General features: G+C 47.9%; 1 protein-coding gene across 2 annotated transcripts in view; it reads right to left on the bottom strand.

Annotated features, from left to right (window-relative positions):
• The window catches only part of FAM234B (family with sequence similarity 234 member B), a 36,258-nt gene continuing 17,402 nt past the window's right edge, over nt 1-18,856 (bottom strand). The window contains exons 5-13 of one of the 2 annotated variants that reach the window (XM_060113544.1): nt 17,533-17,663; nt 12,704-12,851; nt 12,235-12,376; nt 11,101-11,244; nt 10,843-10,924; nt 8,259-8,414; nt 5,566-5,683; nt 3,850-4,070; nt 1-2,788 (exon numbers count right to left, since the gene is read on the bottom strand). In XM_060113544.1, coding sequence (XP_059969527.1) covers nt 2,783-2,788; nt 3,850-4,070; nt 5,566-5,683; nt 8,259-8,414; nt 10,843-10,924; nt 11,101-11,244; nt 12,235-12,376; nt 12,704-12,851; nt 17,533-17,663 — 1,148 coding nt within the window. In that variant the 3' untranslated portion in view covers nt 1-2,782. Of the gene's footprint in view, nt 2,789-3,149; nt 4,071-5,565; nt 5,684-8,258; nt 8,415-10,842; nt 10,925-11,100; nt 11,245-12,234; nt 12,377-12,703; nt 12,852-17,532; nt 17,664-18,856 lie in introns of those variants that run through there. The other variant, XM_060113543.1, reaches the window with a different exon arrangement.

Genomic DNA, 18,856 nt, shown 5'->3' with positions numbered 1-18,856 from the left:
ACACAGTGTTTATTTGTTCTGTAACGATTCACATTTTAAACAGCGCTTCCTGACAATGTACCAGCTGGCTCTTATTTAACACAGGCAGTCAGGGCGGCCATTCACATTCGAGGTGGGGGGAACCGCACTAGAAGGGGAGCAAAGTCCCTCTGGGGGTGGGGAGGATGTCGTCTAGGGCAGAGGGCTTGTACGGGAAGGAGAAAGGAGAGACTGGGAGAAGGAACACCCTGGCATTCACTGAAGTCAAAACGCTTTCTAAGTAGTGCTCGATTGGCTCTGCTGGCAACCCCAAAAGAGAGGCGCACTTCCTATCTCTGAAGTCTGGCTGGGGGGTTGCCTGCGAGGAGAAGGAAGTTTAGGGACACATTTGACAAGAGACCAGCACGCACACCGATCCGGTGAAGCTTCCTCGATCTTCAGCCACCATTTACTCCCCCTGTACTGGCTGCAGGAGGAAGAAGGAAAACCTAGAGCTTGTGTCCTGTGTTTAGCAAGAGAGATTCAAACTGATCAGAGTCCAGACAACCTATGTGAAGTCAGTCTGCAAACACACCACAAAGAATGTAGCGCCGCTGTTCTCCCTGGCTGCTGCTTAGGTGTTTCTGGGACTCGCCCAGCATAAATATAGTCTCCTGCCCCAAACAGTCCTCCGAAACCAGATCTTCCGTAAACAGCTTTGCATTTGACTCCTGCCTGAAGTGGCTGGCAGCCCTGAAAGCCTCCACGTGGTAGAGAACGAGGTGGCCCAGCCCAGGCCGCCACTCAGGCTTCAGGTATTCGGTGGACTGTGAATCAGTCCTTAGAATTCTCTATTAGACTAAACTAGATCCTACGCCCTTCTAGCCAGGCAGATTCAAACCCTAGAAGTGAATCCGGAATCAATCCCAGACTCTTGGGTGTCTCCTGATTGTTCTCCCAAGTTCACAATAAGCTGGACCCACACGTGCCTTCCAAAGTGTTGAAACCAAATTTGCTTTCAGGGACTTCAGGTGGGGAGGGGGGCGGGAAGGGGGCAGAAACCTGGCGAGGCCAGTCTACAGGCCAGGCAACGTGCCTGCTTACAGCTCTGGCTACCAACCTTCGGTTACGTCACAACGCCTACCAGTGGGCAATTCAGACATACCCCTTTAAATCTGGCATCCCGATTTTCTGGAATCTCTTTAGTAACACAAGCTTAAAAGACACAGGCTCAAGTAAGGAGAGAAACCGAGTGCACTCGGATGACCTATCAAAACTGTTCGAGAAGAACAGCGGTTCTCCCCCAGCTAACGTGGGATTCTCTGCTATATAAACAATGACCTAGAAGTTTAGGGGAGAACCTGATAAAGTAACAGATTCATACAGAAGAAGGAAGAAATAAGCTCTGGAGGTAATTCTAAAGAACTTCTCCATTTATAAAAGCTATAGTGTTTACATAGACATTTTCTCAAAATAGAAACAATGACCTAGAAGTTTAGGGGAGAACCTGATAAAGTAACATGTTCATACAGAAGAAGGAAGAAATAAGCTCTGGAGATAATTCGAAAGAACTTCTCCACTTATAAAAGCTACAGCATTTACATAGACATTTTCTCAAAATAGAAACAACGACCTAGAAGTTTAGGGGAGAACCTGATAAAGCAACATATCCACACAGAAGAAGGAAGAAGCAAGCTCTGGGGATAATCGCAAAGAACTTCTCCATTCATAAAAGCTATAGTATTTACACAGCCATATTCTCAAAATACTCTGCTTCAAAGGCTCTACAAGGAAGTGGGGCTACAGGGCAGAATGGTTGCATGCTGGACTCAAGGAGCCAAAGTCCAGAAACAGCTTTGCTCTCATGCGATCAAAGCAAAAACATCCCTGAATAAAAAGAGCAAAATGAGAGGCAGAAAGGAGGAGGCCCACCAGAAGATGCTGAGAAAGCAGGGTGGAGATAAAGGGGCTGAGGCTGCCAGCCGCAGGCGTTCCTGACTTGAGTTTTCCTCTAAGCTGTGGACGGTGCACACCTGAGCACGTCCGAAGTGACCACGGTAAAATGGCCGTGACTGGAGGAAATACCCGAACCACGTCATAACCTATGGACCTTGTCAGAGGTGGGGCGTTTAAACTTCTCCTGTTCCCCTTCTGATAGGAACAGGGTCGTTGTTATGGTCACTGAATACAGAGCAAAGAAACATGTGAGGAGAGAGGAGACAGGAGCCACAAAGCAAGGAAGAGAGGAGGATTCTGGGTGGCTCGCGCCATCCCCGTGTCAGCCTCTCTCGCTACTGCAGCCAAGGTACAGGTAGGGGGAGACGAACAGGAGAAATGCCAAGGGGCCCTCCAAGTCAGAGGTAGGCTATCTGGGAGTCTCAAGAGGCCCAAACCAACCAGATGTGTTTCGGACGGATGAGAACCTGGGTCCCTGGAGCTTAGGACATACTTATCTAGAGAAGGTTTCGTCACCACACCAACAGATACACACTCAGGGCGTAACGCACGACAAAATGTTCCAGGGAAGGACTTCACTGGAATTTCCCAGCAAGGGTTCATAAATTAGACACACAAAAAATAACACAAGATTCACATTTCCAAACTATCCACACAGAACACCTAGAAGGGGTTCATTGGTGGGTTGGCAGGGCAGCACCCCAGCCGAACGGATCGTGCTGTTATCCAAGACCCTCCACGTGCCTTCCCAAGTGCTCGGCAACATTCACGCAGACGTGGTGCAGTGGCTGACAGAAGTCATCGTCCCCGGCTGGACAGAGACGGTACCATTCAGTTCACTTCTTCTGAAACTGCAGCGTCCAGCAGCCTAGATCTAGGGAGAAGATTGCAAGTAGCAATGACCTTAATTTTTATTTTTTGACTTTGTGGTAGGACTTTTATTTAATCTTCACACCATGAGAGAAAGGTATGCTTTCCATGTGATAGATGAGGAAACGCCGGCACTAAGAGGGAAGTTGATAGGTATAACTTTGGATAACCAGTAGGTGGCTGAACCTGTGCCCTAACCCAAGTTTTCTATTTTTTTTTTTTTACAACTTTATTGGAGTATAATTGCTTCACAGTGGTTAGTTTCTGCTTTATAACAAAGTGAATCAGTTATACATATACATATGTCCCCATATCTCTTCCCTCTTGCGTCTCCCTCCCTCCCACCCTCCCTATCCCACCCCTCTAGCTGGTCACAAAGCACCGAGCTGATCTCCCTGTGCTACGCGGCTGCTTCCCACTAGCTATCTACCTTACGTTGGTAGTGTGTATATGTCCATGCCACTCTCTCGCTTTGTCACAGCTTACCCTTCCCCCTCCCCATATCCAATGACTTTAATTTTTTTCACGGGAGGGACATGGAGGGACCCTAAACGTCAGAATATCCCTCTATTTTCCTGTCCTTTTGTCTAGCCTCAGTGGTTTGTAAGTGTCCCTCCAGAGAGGCCCAGAGACTTTACCTTTTGCCATGATACGCCCTTGAACACTGAACTAGACCGTAGTATTTTCAGAGGGGTGGGAGGGAGCGCTACATTTTGAGCAAGATAATTCTTCGTGGTATGTAACTGTCACAAGCCCTGCACAATGCTGGCGCAACAAGCCCTCACCCGGAAAAGGCCAGGGGTTAACAGTAAAAGCCAGGATCCCACACCTCCAAATGTCTCCTAAAAGAGACGGTACCATTTCCAGCTCAAAACAACTGAGTAGTAGTTCATGGTCATGAGGTACCCTTACAAAATAACACTGGTTGAAAATAACTGTTTCCTGATACCCAGCTACTCAAGAAGGCTCCCACTCCCCACATCTTCTAAAGAGCAGACTCGGGGTTGGTATTATCTGCCTTCAACCCTCAGTAGTAACCAAACATTTCTTTCACAAGCTCTTCACCTGGTAGGGAGAGTCAACGAACTTTATCCTAGAGAGGAATCTTCGCAGCTCCCCGCGGCCAATTTTGGGGGCTGTCTCCTTTAGCTGGACCACTTGGCCCTCCATCAGTGCCCACCGCAGACTAAGCTTGCTGACCACCAAGGGTGCTGGATGCCCTTCAGAGCTTGGCCCTGTTGTCCTGGTAACATAAAAGGCATCTTTCCAGAGGTCGTTGATCCCAACTGAGGAAAGACAAAAGCAAGAGCAGTTAACAAGGACAGGAGACTGGTTTGGTTCGGCAACTGGATTCATTCACTCATTTCCTCCTTCGCTAATTCATAGAAGAAGTTGACTGAGCACCTAATCAACGCAAGGCACTGACTAGACCATGGGTGCCCAGGGGTGCAAAGCAGCAAATTCTCAGCCTCTGTACCTGTGCTTCTCTGAAGCTACTTCTAAGAAAGCCCCAGATCAGGAAGTGAGAGGAATGGCCAACTGTGGCGACAATTTGGTAGAAAAGTGAGCACAACAAACTAGAAATTCTGAGAATTCCTAGACTGTCAGTACCTGGCGGCATAAGCTATGGACATAGCCCGTGTTTATTGTGCCTCATCTATAAACTAGGTATTGTAATAAAAATGGTCTTGATTCTTAATTACCATTACGAAACGTTCACTGAATAACAATTTATGCTACTATTGAAAAAGAGGTCATTTAGATCCAGTCACAGGATTTTGCAAACTCACACCTCCCCGCCGCGGCCCTGCTGAGCACAAAGCCGGTGGGCAGGAGTACTTGCAAGTTCCAGATGAGCTGTTCTTCCCAGTGCAGCCCAGTGGGCCCAGGGTCACAGCACCAACCTCACCTTCAAGGCAAACGAGTTTGTAAGGAGACAGCAAGTCTCTGAATGGCAAGCGAATACGGAAAAGAAGTAAAGAAAGGAACCATGGCCGGCCTGGCCGGCCCCAGCAGGACTGCAGACTCCCAGAGGCCAGTGTGGGACGGGACCCTCCAAGGAAGGGACCATTGGACGATCCCAGACCAGCTGCGGTGGCCGACTTTCCAGGGCTTTGCATTACAGGTCTCTAATATGTGATCCCAGTTTTGCTCTGTGATATTATTTAGATGCACATATAATGCAGAACACTTCCAAATGTTAACGGCGATTATGAGTGATCAGATTATGGGTGATTTTTCTTTTTCCCTTTTTCTCCTGGCGCCGGTTTCTACGCGATGGTCATGTGCACTTTAGTCCAAAGAAAGTCTCTACTGAGCCTAAACGAATGCCCTGAGGAAACATCCTGCCTCTGCTTTATCCTTTGCAGTGAATTCCAGGTCCTAAGCTTCTACAAGGTCGAGAAACTAGTCTGATTTGTATTCCCAGCACCGGGCACAGCGCCTGGTGTATGGCTGATGCTCAGTAAACATCTGCTGAAACATTAGCTCCGTGGACCCTTGGGGATGGGATAACACTGCCCTGCAGCTTCCAGCATGTTTGGAGGCTGCGGGCCCTCACCCCGTGAGCCGGGTGCTCCCCCCAGAGGGCGCTCTCAGGCGACTGCCCCGGGCACCAGGGCCACCAGGGGAAATGCATGGGAGCAGCTCGGCACACTCATCCTGCTATCACCTGCAGACACACACCCCCCCTTGGTGGGACGATGGTATCACCCTCACCACGGCCAGCACATCCCCTCCCCCTCCTCTGTGTACACAGACCCCACCGTCCCCGGGACTTACCCTCTGAAGCCGTCACGGTGCCGGTGGCATTGGCCAGATCCAGAAGAATGGAGGGGAAGGCTGGATGCAGGAGGTACAGGTGGTGAAGGCTGGGTGGCTCAGTTCCTAGGACGACATCCTGAAAACGAGCAACAGTGAGAGCAAAGGTCAGTCCACACACCGGCGTACGATGTCCCTCAGATGAAAGGGTGGTGGAGACGGTGGTGATTACTCATCCCCTGCGATCCCAGCTATGAGGGTGTGTTTGAGAGAAACTCCCACATACCAGAGACATGTCATTTCCAAGAGCTGAAAACACCGATTAAACACTAACTTCTTCAAACCACTAGAGCTAGAAAATGCTTTCTCGCTTATAAGAAAAAGAAAGGAAGAATGGAAATGGGCATGCCCCAGGAGAGAAACTGATGGGGGCCCTCGCAGTCTGGTGCCAACGGAGTGTTAGGAACAGGCTCTTCCCTGACAGCAGGCAGGGCGGCTTCGTGGAGGCAAACTCTGCATATTAAAAAAAATATATTGAGCCAAAGACATTTGCTTTCACTGGATATTGAAGCCAATCGCAAGAGTCAGGCTAAAAAAAATCACAAAAATCTTATCTGTTCCTGAAATAAACAGGAATGGACCAAACAGAACTCACTAATCATAAAATAAAAATTCCAAGGCCTTAGTGTCAATCTCCTGACCCCCGACGGCAGAAAAAAATGCACATCAGGGACTTCCCTGGTGGTGCAGTGGTTAAGAATCCACCTGCCGATGCAGGGAACATGGGTTCGAGCCCTGGTCCGGGAAGATCCCACGTGCCGCAGAGTAACTAAGCCCGTGCACCACAACTACTGAGCCTGCGCTCTAGAGCCCGTGAGTCACAACTACTGAGCCCACGAGCCACAGCTACTGAAGCCCGCGCGCCTAGAGCCCGTGCTCCGCAACAAGAGAAGCCACCGCAGTGAGAAGCCCACGCACCGCAACGAAGAGCAGCCCCCGCTCGACACAACTGAAGTGAGTGTCAGCCCTGCTTGCACACTGTCAGCAGGGGAGGGGACACGTGTGCGGGAAGCTCGCGGTGCGCTCCCACCGCTGTCACAGAGCAGGAGAGGGCTTTCCCACACACCTCAGGATCCCAGCACCGGCTCAGCTAACACGACAAGGAAATAGCCCAACTCCCTCCTCACTGCCCGTGGCATGGAGCCCAAACTCCTTAGCGTGACAACCAAGGTCTTATGCCTTTCAACCCCAATCTGCCTTCCCTGGCCTCCTACAATTATACGCCTATGCACCCCACGCTCCAAGAACATCTGTGAAACAAACACATGCTTCACTTGACTTTACCTGACCTTGGCCAATCTTATTCCCCCTTAGACGTTTTCCTCATGAGCCCATTTCCACACATGAAAACACTTCTTGTCCGGAGGTCCCCAACTCGATGCCACCTCTTTCAAGAAAAGCTCCCTAATCGCCCCCAACAAAATGACTACCCCCCTCCCTTTGTGCGTCCATCTAAACTTCCTATGTGCACCTCTATTACAGCACTGGTAACATGCCTTTGTTTTTTTTTTTTTTTTTTTATGGCTCACAGGCCCAACCGCTCCACGGCATGCGGGTTCTTCCCGGACCGGGGCACGAACCTGTGTCCCCTGCATTGGCAGGCGGACTCTCTACCACTGCGCCACCAGGGAAGCCCCATGCCTTTGTTTTATGGTCATTTATAGACACTTACATTTGACAGTCCTCTGATCCGAGCCCCTCATTTTATTAAAGGAGGAAACCGGGAAGTTAAATGTTAGGTAGATTGCCCACGTTCACATGTCAGGGAACCGCAGAGTTAGGACAACCATTTATGGAAATCTGATCCGAAAGCAAGGGACCATGTTAGCATCTTCATTAACGAATAAAGAGCATGAGACTCAAAATAGTTAAGTCCTCGAGCACAGGGCTAATGAGCGCAGGACTCTCCCTCTGTCAGGCTACCCGATCGCCAGGGACCATCCGTCTTCTCCTGCAGAGTGCAGCACTGCTCCTAGTTTACCCCGAGGTCCCTGGCACACAGTAGGTGCTGGTCAGCTGTGTGTAACTGGACTAAATCAGGATGAGTCTTACTCAAAATCCCCAGGCACCTTGTAGAGGTGGCCCCGTGCCTCCTCAACCCCGTTAAAGTGCTGCAGGACAGCATTTAAGACATTCTCAAACCTGCCTTCCGTGTATCGGAGCTTCTCTCCCGTGATCCCCCAGGTGAACCCTCACCTTCAGCCCAGCGTCCCCCACCACCTCTGCTTTGCCACCCTGCGGACCCGCCCATTTCTGAAATCTCAGCTGATTCACCTCAAAGCCCAGCCTCAGCCCCCATGAAACCCTCCCTGCCCACTGCGGACCAGGCATGGTTATTTCTCTTCAACAGCTGCAGCACATAGGAATCATCTGTAAATATGAGTCTAGACTTCACCCTCTGCCTACGCCTCCCACTGTCAGAAGCCAGTAGCTGGGAGCCGTTGTCAGCTTTCGCTGCTCAGCGGAAAGGCAAAGCAGACAGAGCACAGCTCAGAAGGAAGCAGGTTCCTGTCCTGCCCACCTGAGGGCTGTTTCGTCTCTACCCACAACTGCTTGGAAGCGCGGCTGGTCTAATAACACCTCCGGACCCAGTCAGCCCCGAGAGCTGCTGCCATCTGATTAAGTGACAGAGGGACCCTCCCAGGCTCACTCACAGGATTGGGCGATGCAGCTGACAGCCCTTCAGCCCAGAAGAGGAAGACAGACTTCTGGCCCACAGCGGCTGCTGAGGTGGCCGGGGTTTCTTCCATGTGACACGGAATGCTGTAACTCCAAGCGACCATGCCAGAGTCCCCATCCACCACCATCACCTGCAGAAGAGAAGACGGTGAGCACAGGCCATCCTCAGAGAGACAGCGGAAAACACAGGCGCACCCAAACAAAAACCCACGGACGTGCAAATACCACATATGGTAACAGGCGGAGCTTACCAGATGCAAACAACGGGGTGTTCAGAGAGCGCTAAATAGCAGCTAAGCCCAGGACCCTAGATAGAGTCTGAAGGACTGCAGCCTTCCCAGGTGAGAAGGGACATTATAAGTCATCTAGGCCTCCTCGTGTCCTCAGATGAGGAGATGGAGGCTCAGGGACAGGAATTGACGCTGATTATTCTGCATTCGGGACAGTCCTGGACGGAGCAGCCATCCCACCGTGGAGGGGCTGAAACCCGACCCTCATCCCTTCCTTCCAGCGATGCAGCTGCCACGATTATGATTACGGGGAACATGATTCGGTGACAGCTCTGTCCCGTCCCCTGGGCTAAAAGCTTTACAAGTTTGACTCTGTCGTGTGCATCCTGGCAGGTGCAGCTCAGCCTAAAGGGAGTCTCAAATTTAAAAGAGCATAGTCTGAACAGGCACAAAAACATAGAATTAAGAGAAACGTTCACCCCTTAGTTGCATCTCTCAAGGAATAATTAAGGGGATTAGATTTATAATCCCTGGCAACACTTGTGTCTCCTGTCACCCCAAATACCTCGCACCGCACAGTTCTAGAACAAAACAGCCTCTCCTTTGCCAAACTCCCCGAGAAACTCCCCCACCACCTGCAGCCCCAGCATCTCCATGACCTCTCTCCTCAGTGTCTCTGCCTTGCACCTCCTTCGACAGTCCCCTCCCTGTGCCCCCAGTGTCCTGGGCCTGCCGTTCTCTGCCCAGGATCAGACCCCGCTTCGCCGCGAGCAAGCAGAGGCCAGCAGTCCACGATTCCCTTCATTAGTCTCGGGGAGAAAAGAAGTCTAGAGACACTGCACTAAAACGCTTTAGCCAGTGACACATATTATTCCATTTAACGGTCACGACAACCCTATGAAGGCAAGTGGTCTTATTACTCCCATTTCACAGATGCGGAAACTACAGCTGGGTGAGACTGTGTCATCTGCCCAAGGTCACCGATTAGTAGTGGGTCAGGGACTAACAACCAAGCCTGAACCCTCAGCATCTCAGCTCTAAACCAACCCGTATGTACCCTTCTTCCTTCATCCTGCTGGGAAAGCCAACGGACATTTCAGTCTCTACCTGAATTATCTTTGAAACACACTCAGACACTGCTTCCCTCCTGTCCAGCACTGCTGGAAGGCTCTCCCCGAAGCGGTACTTGTGTCCTCTGATCTGTCCCCTACTCAGGACTAAATAACCCTAGGCTCTACGCCTCAGCTGAATTCCGCAGCCTGGCCTTCAGGCCCTCCAGCAGCTGAGCGCGTCCTGACCGCTCTGTTAGGAAGGCCCCTCCGCCCAGCCTCCTATATCCATCCAGCAAACCTCTTCTCTGCTCCTGTGACTCTGCACATCTAGCGCCCAACCGACGGGAAGCATCTCTCGACACCCTTCCCTCCATCTGCTCCCCACGTCCCTGTGGCGTCGTGCGAACTTCCGTTCCAGCACTTAGCATGACGTACGCGGCACAGGCACCCCGGTGACTGAACCACACGAGGCAGTGGCTTGTTCTCATTGATGCTGTGTCCCCACAGCCATCGTCTGCGCCCCTGGCACAGAACCTGGCATACGTGAGAGGCAGTGATTAAGAGTTTGTTGAAGTCACTCTCAGGGAACAGGGTACGATCATATATAAATACATATTTCATGCTGAAGATGAACCAAAACGCTCAGTCGATTATAAAAAAAAAGAAATTTTAAAAACTCGAATTCTGCCTGTAATGTTAAAGGAATGACAACTGTCTATCCAGTCATTAAATCCTCACAATGTACAACCTGACATAAAATCAGAATGACCTACTTGTGTCCTTGGAACACACCCTACCGTCTATCTCAGGGAGCTGGAGCCCCTGCCCCCGCCTGCCTGCCTGCCTGCCCACCCTCCTCCAGAAACGCAGTTCAGCTGCAAGGCTCTGCTCACCTTTCCTGCCTTTATGAAGTCCTCCGTAACAGCCTAGCCACCCCGGCTAGCCCACCTTCTGTGAAATCTAGGAGTATGTGTGCTGAAGTAGTACATTTATTTATACCTGCCTTTCCCCATCAAGAGACTTCAGAAGGCTCCTGTACATTGAGAATCCAGGAGGAATGCCTGCATAGGAAGGAGGGCAACTAGAAAAGCTGATGCTGTAGAGTTTAGCACTGCATTGTGACTTTTCATTTTATCCATTCAGCTAGCCTTGGAGCTCTTTGAAGGAAGAGACCATATTTTAGGTTCTTTTTATCTCTCACGATGCCTAGCGCGGGGCTGGACACCAAGTTTATACTGGATATAGGTTTTGACTGATCTTGAGTCCCCAGGTTTTACCTTTTTCAGCCCAACTCCATTCGGTATCTGCAGAAGGAAGTCTAACGTCTCATCATCCGTGAAATACCCAGGAGTAGGCTGGCTGCAAGAGAGAACAATGTGAGTAATCAGAAGCAAAGGAGGAAAAGAGGAGAACCGAACTCCTTCCCACCCCCTTCCCTTGCACTAGCCCTAGATATCAAGCAAGCATTCTGGGTGACTTTGAAACGTGGGCAAGTGGAACAAAAAAGCAGACATGAGGAGGAGCACACTGCCAACCTGTGCAGGCCTTGGAGGCTCAAGGTCCAGGAAGGTGTGAGATTTTGCCCCTGAAGCAGGACAAGGCCTTGTCTGGTTGTGATCAGGAGGTTGCTGCTGTTGGAATCCGGCACCTTCACCGTCTGGAGGAACTCCACTCCATCACTGAGTTAAACAAGACCCCGACAGTTAGTCTCAGGCTTGGATGAGATTCCTGCCCTGCTTATTCTGGCTTTTCCCCTCGGCGTACATGTTTGTATAGACCCTTGCATGTGTCTTCCACCCGTGTCTTGTCAAGCAGGGCACTCTGCCATTCCGGTTGAATCTCCTTTTCTTGGTTTCTTTAGAAACCAAGGAGCCCTAGAAAATTCAGGCAAGTTCAGAAGGAACTGACAGGAGAAGTGCATCTCACACTGGATGCTCTGGGAAAGATAACAGAGCTGAGGACAGGGGCAGGGAAGGAGACAGAGGTCAGGACAGGATGCCTGAAACTGTCATTAAGCTCGGACAGCTGCTCACGCTCTACACTGCATCCAATCACTTCTCCCTCTGTACAACCGGGACTACTCTATTTAACATCTGTCAAATGCACTGACACAATGTGATACTGCCTAAGAAAATGCTAGAAAATGATCTGAAGCTTCTGGGAGGAAAAGAACGAAGACAATTATTACCCAGGCCTGGGGTGAAATGAGTAAAATCCACGGTAGATAACAAACAATGTGCTTTTAGTTAAGAAATAAACAAGAAAAAAAAATAAGATTTCATGGATGCTGCCCTTGCTTCTGCCAAAGTGATTCTTCAACTAAGAGAAAAGTAAGGCCGATCCTTCAGCAGAGTTTTACAAGCAGCTGTGTTAAATAAATCTATCTCCCTACCTGAGGTTCCCCAGTCTCACCCTGCCCTGCTCTGACTGCCACGCCAAACAAATATCCTTCTTCGCCGCCCAGGTGCGAAGTGATCACACGCCATGGTCACCCACACGTAGACGTCAATGCTTTATGTCACCAAGAGAAGAGTAACTCCCCTTAACCAGATCAGAAGGTGGTATATGAAGGCCAGCACTGTTTTCCCCCCAAACCTCTGCCCACGTGTTCACCAGCCCAACCAGACAATGACTTGGTCTCACTGGGACGGGGCCAGACGGCTGCCCACCTGTAAATGTCAATGAGCTCAGACAGGTTGGTGGATCTCCGCCTCTCCCACTCGGGCTCGTCTATCTGCAGGGAAGGTGGTAAGCGGTCTCGATTTTGGGCCTGAACAAAAATGTCCCGCAGGGCGACAGCCTGGATACTTCCTAGCAGCACAGAAGAACCAACACGGAGAAGGTGAACTTTACAGCACTTTCCCAGGGTGAGGATGGGAGCGAGAGACCCAGAGCCTGGGCAGGTGGATGGGTCCAACACAGCCCGCCCGGCCCAGCAGGGGACGAGTGGGGAAGTGCTTAAGTGGACGCCGGGCAGAGCTTCTCATTGGAGAAGAGTGAATGCCCTGCGGCAGGGGGCCCGGGCAGAGAAGGTAACAGAGGGCCGGTGTCAGTGACTCCAGGCTTTCTCTACGTCACACAGGGAGGCCTCACCATACACCCATGGGGACAGTAGCAAAAATGAGCCTTGCTTCTTACCAAAGCCAAACAGGACGTAGGCAGCCCCGCTGGTGGTGATGTAAACCTGAGGGCCGATCAGGTTCCCCACTCCGACGATGTTGTACTTCACGGGTCGGCCCATGGGACTCCCTGTCCGGCCAGACACCAGCAGAAAGCACAGATCTGGCTGACGAAGTGAAAGACGGGTGTTGAATCCATAGAAGCCTTATCGTTTCCGAATCAAATCGTTTCTCTAGATAGTCATTGCTTCCTCATTAGCTAAGAGGTGAGAAACGCCTCCCGGAGTTGGAAAACCCAAAGCCAAGCCCACTTCGTTCTATTTCCCTGGAAGTTGGAAAGTGGGGCAAATGCCCCATTCCCTTGTTAGATGGTAGCTCGGGCAAGTTCTCCAAAGCACAGTTGTTGCTGACAAGCAGTCTCCTGAGGCAAAGAACTCTAGCCTAGAGCTAAACAGAGTGCAGCCGACCCCCGGTCTCTACCCCCACACCCAGAAATCCCCAGTAACATTTGGTCCCAGCAGAATCAGCGCAGGCAGTGTGCTCCCATCATGACACACACGTCTGGCCCGGCCACTATCAGCCTCACTATCAAGCAGAGATCAGCAAACCTCTTCTGTGACGTGCCAGACAGTAAATATTTTATGTTTTGCCAGCCAGATGGTTTCCGTAGCAGTTACTCTACTCTGCCACTCTAGCGTGAGAGCAGCCATAGATAATACATGAATGAGCAGGCGTGACTGCGTCCCAATAAAACTTAATGAAAACAAACTGCAGGCCATAGTTTGCCAACCCCTGCACTAGAGGATTTTCTCTTGGGAATAGAGTCACTGGTTGGGAAATAGAAGGACTACATCGATATCTTGACTTCAGTAAAGCTTTTGAAAGAGTTTATCATCATGAATTCTTATGGACAAGATAAAGAAATGTGGTTCTCAGTGTACCCTGAGAAAGGGCCAATGCCAACCCAGACGGAGGTTTCAGTGGAATGTCACAGCACCCAGCTATTATCTCATTCCTATTAATCATTCTTATCAAAGACCTGAATGAACAGAATTCAAGTTTATCACAAAGCTGAGAGCGATAGGTAATATGCTGTTTGACAAACTCAAAATTCCAAAAAGTCTGAGACTGGAAGATGGGTCAAAATCTGGAAGAAAAGATTCGGCCGTTAATTAAGACGTGGGTATTTTATGGTAACAAGACTTATCGTGGTGATCATTTTGAAATGTATAGAAATATCAAATCAGTAAGTTGTTCGCCAGGAACTAACACAGTGTTGTAGGTCAGTTATACTTCAAAAACAAATAAACTCATAGAAAAAGAGATCAGATTTGTGGTTACTAGAGGGAGGGATGGTAGGAGAGAGGATGGGATGAAGGCAGCCAAAAGGTACAAACTTCCACTTATAAGATAAATAAGTACTAGGGATATAATGCACAGCATGGTAAACATAATTAACACTGCTGTACGTTATATACAAAAGTTAAGAGAGTAAATCCTAAGAGTTCTCACCACAAGGAAAAATGTTTTTCTATTTCTTTAATTTTGTATCAATACGAGATGATGGATGTTCACTAAACTTACTGTGGTCACCATTTCATGATGTACATAAGTCAGATCATGATACTGCACACCTTAAACTTATACAGTGCTGTATGCCAATTATATCTCAATAAAACTGGAAGGAAAAAATGAAAGAAGTAGGGAAAAAAGACGGCATTTTAACGGGTTATAAACAAAAACTGATTCTTAGAAAGGCTATCACAGCCTTTGGCTGCATTTATAGATATACAGAGTCTATATCAAAAGAAGCAACAATGTCCTTATGTTGATATAACTGGTTATATTACAAATAGAATACTGTTTTCATTTATGGGTACCATATTATAAAAGAGATACAGACAAAGTGTAGTGAAAAAAGAAATCAAGAAAGAGAGGGGTCTGGATCATTTTGCATGAGGAACAGTGTGAGAAATTGGGACTGTTTAGCCTTGAGAATAGCAGGCTTTAGAAGCCTGCTTCCAGCAAAAGGGCTTTCATGTAGAAAGAGGATTAGATTCAGAGTATTCTATGGAGCTGAAGCCCGCACCATGAATGGAAGCTATGAGAAAGCAGATTTCTCACCAATAAGAATTTTCTAGAGTGGGCCAAGAACAAACTGGACTGTCTCACAAATGAGCACCATTGCCATCAGCCTGAGGACTCAGAGGGAATGGGTGCCAATGTATTTGGAACAGTGTATCAGCGACTGTAGCGCAGTGTGAGAGGGTTAACTTCACGGCCTCTAAGGTCCCTTCCCACTGACATGCTAGTCCAGATCCGTTCTCTAACCCCAACCATGTCCAGGTGTCCCAAGCCCACCTCACTCCAGCCCCAGATCTAAGAATGCCGCCCCTCTATATCATAGACCTAATACATCTCATTCCTCCTTCCACATCTGCAGCTCAGAGCAAACACGTTCCTCAGGTTCTTTTTTGCTGGTATAGAGGTCAGAAAAGTCAGTATGAAGGTGAAGCTACTGCTCTGAACCCACCACTTCTCCAAGATTTTTCTAGTCTTGCCTATCATTTTCCAGGCAGAATGGAGACTAGTCCATATCCCCTCCCTGCACCACCATATCCCCTCCCTCCACCACCAAAAAAGGCACAGAGTAGAAGCAGGTGAGAAGCCATTCCTGTAACAGAGCCCCCTTGCTAGGGAGGGTCCCTCAGTCAGACCTTAACTGTCATCCCGTCCACCATCGCTGGCTAGAAGACAGAGTGATGTCAAGGCCAAGATTTTTAAACTTGTTCGGGACACATAAACCTGTTCACTGTCTTGCTATGCTTCTGCTAACAACCATAATTCCTTTAAAAAGAAACTCCTCTATTTGTAGTGAGGTGGATGAACCTAGAGTCTGTCATGCAGAGTGAAGTAAGTCAGAAAGAGAAAAACAAATACCGTATGCTAACACATATATATGGAATCTTAAAAAAAAAAAAAAAAAAGTTCTGAAGAACCTAGGGACAGGAGAGAAATAAAGACGCAGACATAGAGAATGGACTTGAGGACACGGGGAGGGGGAAGGGTAAGCTGGGACGAAGTGAGAGAGTGGCATGGACATATATACACTACCAAATGTAAAATAGATAGCTAGTGGGAAGCAGCTGCATAGCACAGGGAGATCAGCTTGGTGCTTTGTGACCACCTAGAGGGGTGGGATAGGGAGGGTGGGAGGGAGACGCAAGAGGGAGGAGATATGGGGATATATGTACATGTATAGCTGATGCACTTTGTTATACAGCAGAAACTAACACACCATTGTAAAGCAATTATACTCCAATAAAGATTAAAAAAAATAATAATAACCTATATGGGAAAAGAATCTGAAAAAGAATGGATAAAATATATATGTATAACTGAATCACTCTGCTGTACATGTGAAACTAACACAACATTGGAAATTAACTATACTCCAATATAAAATAAAAATTAAATTAAAAAAAAAAAAAGAAACTCCCCGTACTTTCCACTTTGGGACCTTCTGAGAATCACTCCCTGATGGATGTCATCATTAAAATGTTCCCTACTCCCAGGTCTCTTTATTCACAGTGACTGGAATGCAAAAAGATTATGTGAAGAATTCCTGACATTTTGGTTCGGTCTACTTTGAGACCAGTTGAAGAAAAACAAACAGAAAGGACCCCTAAAGGTGACTAGCCTTCAGAAATGTCGCTCACTGTCTATCTTCTTTTCTCTCACCTCACAAACGTAAAGCCTCATCTGAGGTACTAGAGCAGGGCTCCTGAAACCTGTGACTGGTGGAGCTCTCTGGTGGTGCTCTTGACAGAAAACCATAAAGTACTGATGGATTTAATTCCATTCTAAATAATCTTACTTGCAGATTTTGTAACTCCACTCCACATATACACTACAAACATCACAACAAGGTCTAGTAACATTAAAATAAGCTATCAAATGAGGCACAACGATCGGGAGCCACATTTTCCCACAAATATTCCTGGCTGATTGTTGTCCACGAGCCTTTCCTGGCAGACTCACACTAGACAGTCTGAGAAAAAGTCTAAGAGAAAGTTTGACAGAAGCTCTGAGGAAAGCTTCAGGAATAAAAACTTAAAATTGAGATCATTCTGTCCATTAATATATTCTTTCCTGTGATTTATGGGGGGAAAAAAAACCTACTATTATTTTATCTGTGCAGAGAATAACTAGTTCCAGGTCACTGGAGTTCCAGCAAAGCCTACCTGAGAAGCATGATTTAGGGACCACTGTACCAGAACCAAAATCTGCAGGCACAGCTTAAACGACAACTCTTTCTTTGGTTGCTGTAGTTGTTACTTGTTTGACTTATAATTTTTTTTCTATATATATCTTATGAGCTTTCTATCCGTCTGTCTCATTGTTTTATAATTGCAATAAAAGTTAAATATATATAGTAAAACCAACAATGTGTACACTTGGTGAAAAACAGGCGCCACTCTGGGCATTTCATATATGTTAGTTCTAATTTTCATAACCATCCTGCAAGTAGAATAACATCCCTGCTTTACATACGAAGTAACCAGGGCTGGGGTAGGCTCTATGGCTTGCCCAAGGCCAAAGGGCAGTAGAGCAGGAATTCAAACACAGACCTATCTGGCTCCCAAGCTCTGCCATGCCGGTCAATGGAACCTGGAAAATGGGTTCATAATGGTAATTTATTCACTTAATTTCACAAAGAGAATTTATTTAAACCTAAGCCCTTGTAATGGGAAGGTTTCAAGCAGCATTTCTAATGATGATACTAGGAAATGACCAAAGTTGACACTTTCCCTGTAAGAGACAAGGACCACCTAACATGGAGCATACCTGCAATTCCCCAATGACCAGAACTGCGAGATCTCTAATGCCATCTTCATCCAGGTCTGGCAGCACCACGCCTGGGGCAGCCAGGGTACCGTTGGGTAAGTAGTGTGGGTCTAAAGTCCAAATGGCTTTCCCTGGGGAAAGATAAGTACACTCTTCACAATTAGGGATTTCTGCCTCTGCAAAAGGCAGATGCGATGCTCCCAGGCCGGAAAAGAGACTCAACAGGCTGAATGACAGACAGCAACTCCTACATACTTTTTCCTTTCATTTTTATCTTACTGGGGAGAAATGGAGCAGGGAGTATGAACTGAAATCCTCAAGTATCTGGCTAACAAGCCCATGTAATAACTTCACACCTGAATATTTTAGGTAACATGGACATGCTGAAGACTCTCTAAGAAAGAAGAGCCCACTTGTCTGGGGTGGAGGAATTGATCTGTTAGAGATGATTCCAACTCCTAAGGAACCATCCAGGGTTCTGTTTGGGCAGCCAAACAGAAGCTCAACTCGCTGCTTCTACCATATGTTCATATAAGTAGAGAAATCATAAAAGGGTTTCAAGATGAATTCAGTGCTGGAGTTAACTCACACGCAATTTTTTTTCACTCAGAAGAACCCCACTCCCAAATTCCAACCTTTACAACTAGGAAGGAGGCTATTTTACTCAGCTTCACTCAAGTCGAAGGTTAATGAGCATACTGGAAGTATAAGACTCTGTAAGGAGCCTTCATTATATTTGATTCTCTTCTATTCCTTTTGTCACATATGTCTGAATGTGATAAAAAGATAAAAGAGGCCAAATCAACATGCCTCCACAAACCTTAGTTTCTTCACTGGCATATTTTTCAGTGGTTAACGCCCAAGTTTACATATGAACCCTTGTGTGTCAAATATTGAATACAAAGAGAAAAAGCTCCATGGTCTTCTATACAAAGAACAGAGAAGGGAGATTACTTAGAAACTGAAAGCCTTGGGATAGGTTCTGTTTGGATAACTGAGTTTAGCCCCATCCTATCACCAAGCAGGTTGAACCATGGATCTATTACTCACGCTGCTCAAACCCTTTCTCCTTATTTCCCTTAATATCCACCTTGCAGAGAGGAAATCAGACCTCCCACCATGGGAGAGTGGAACGGTCCCTTCCCTACCAGACTGTTCTAACCTGAGATTAGGCCTCCCAGGAACAGGGATCTCTCGTGGTCAGTGATTTTTTTTTTTTTTTTTTTTTTTTTTTTTGGCTGTGTTGGGTCTTTGTTGCTGCGCGTGGGCTTTTCTCTAGTTGCAGCGAGCGGGGTTACTCTTCGTTGCAATGCGCGGGCTTTCT

This window comes from Mesoplodon densirostris, chromosome 11 (genome assembly GCF_025265405.1).
Source record: "Mesoplodon densirostris isolate mMesDen1 chromosome 11, mMesDen1 primary haplotype, whole genome shotgun sequence".
NCBI classification, from domain to species: Eukaryota; Metazoa; Chordata; class Mammalia; order Artiodactyla; family Ziphiidae; genus Mesoplodon; species Mesoplodon densirostris.
The sequence above is the reverse complement of the archived record's forward strand: the minus strand, read 5'-3'. Positions and strand labels throughout refer to the sequence as shown.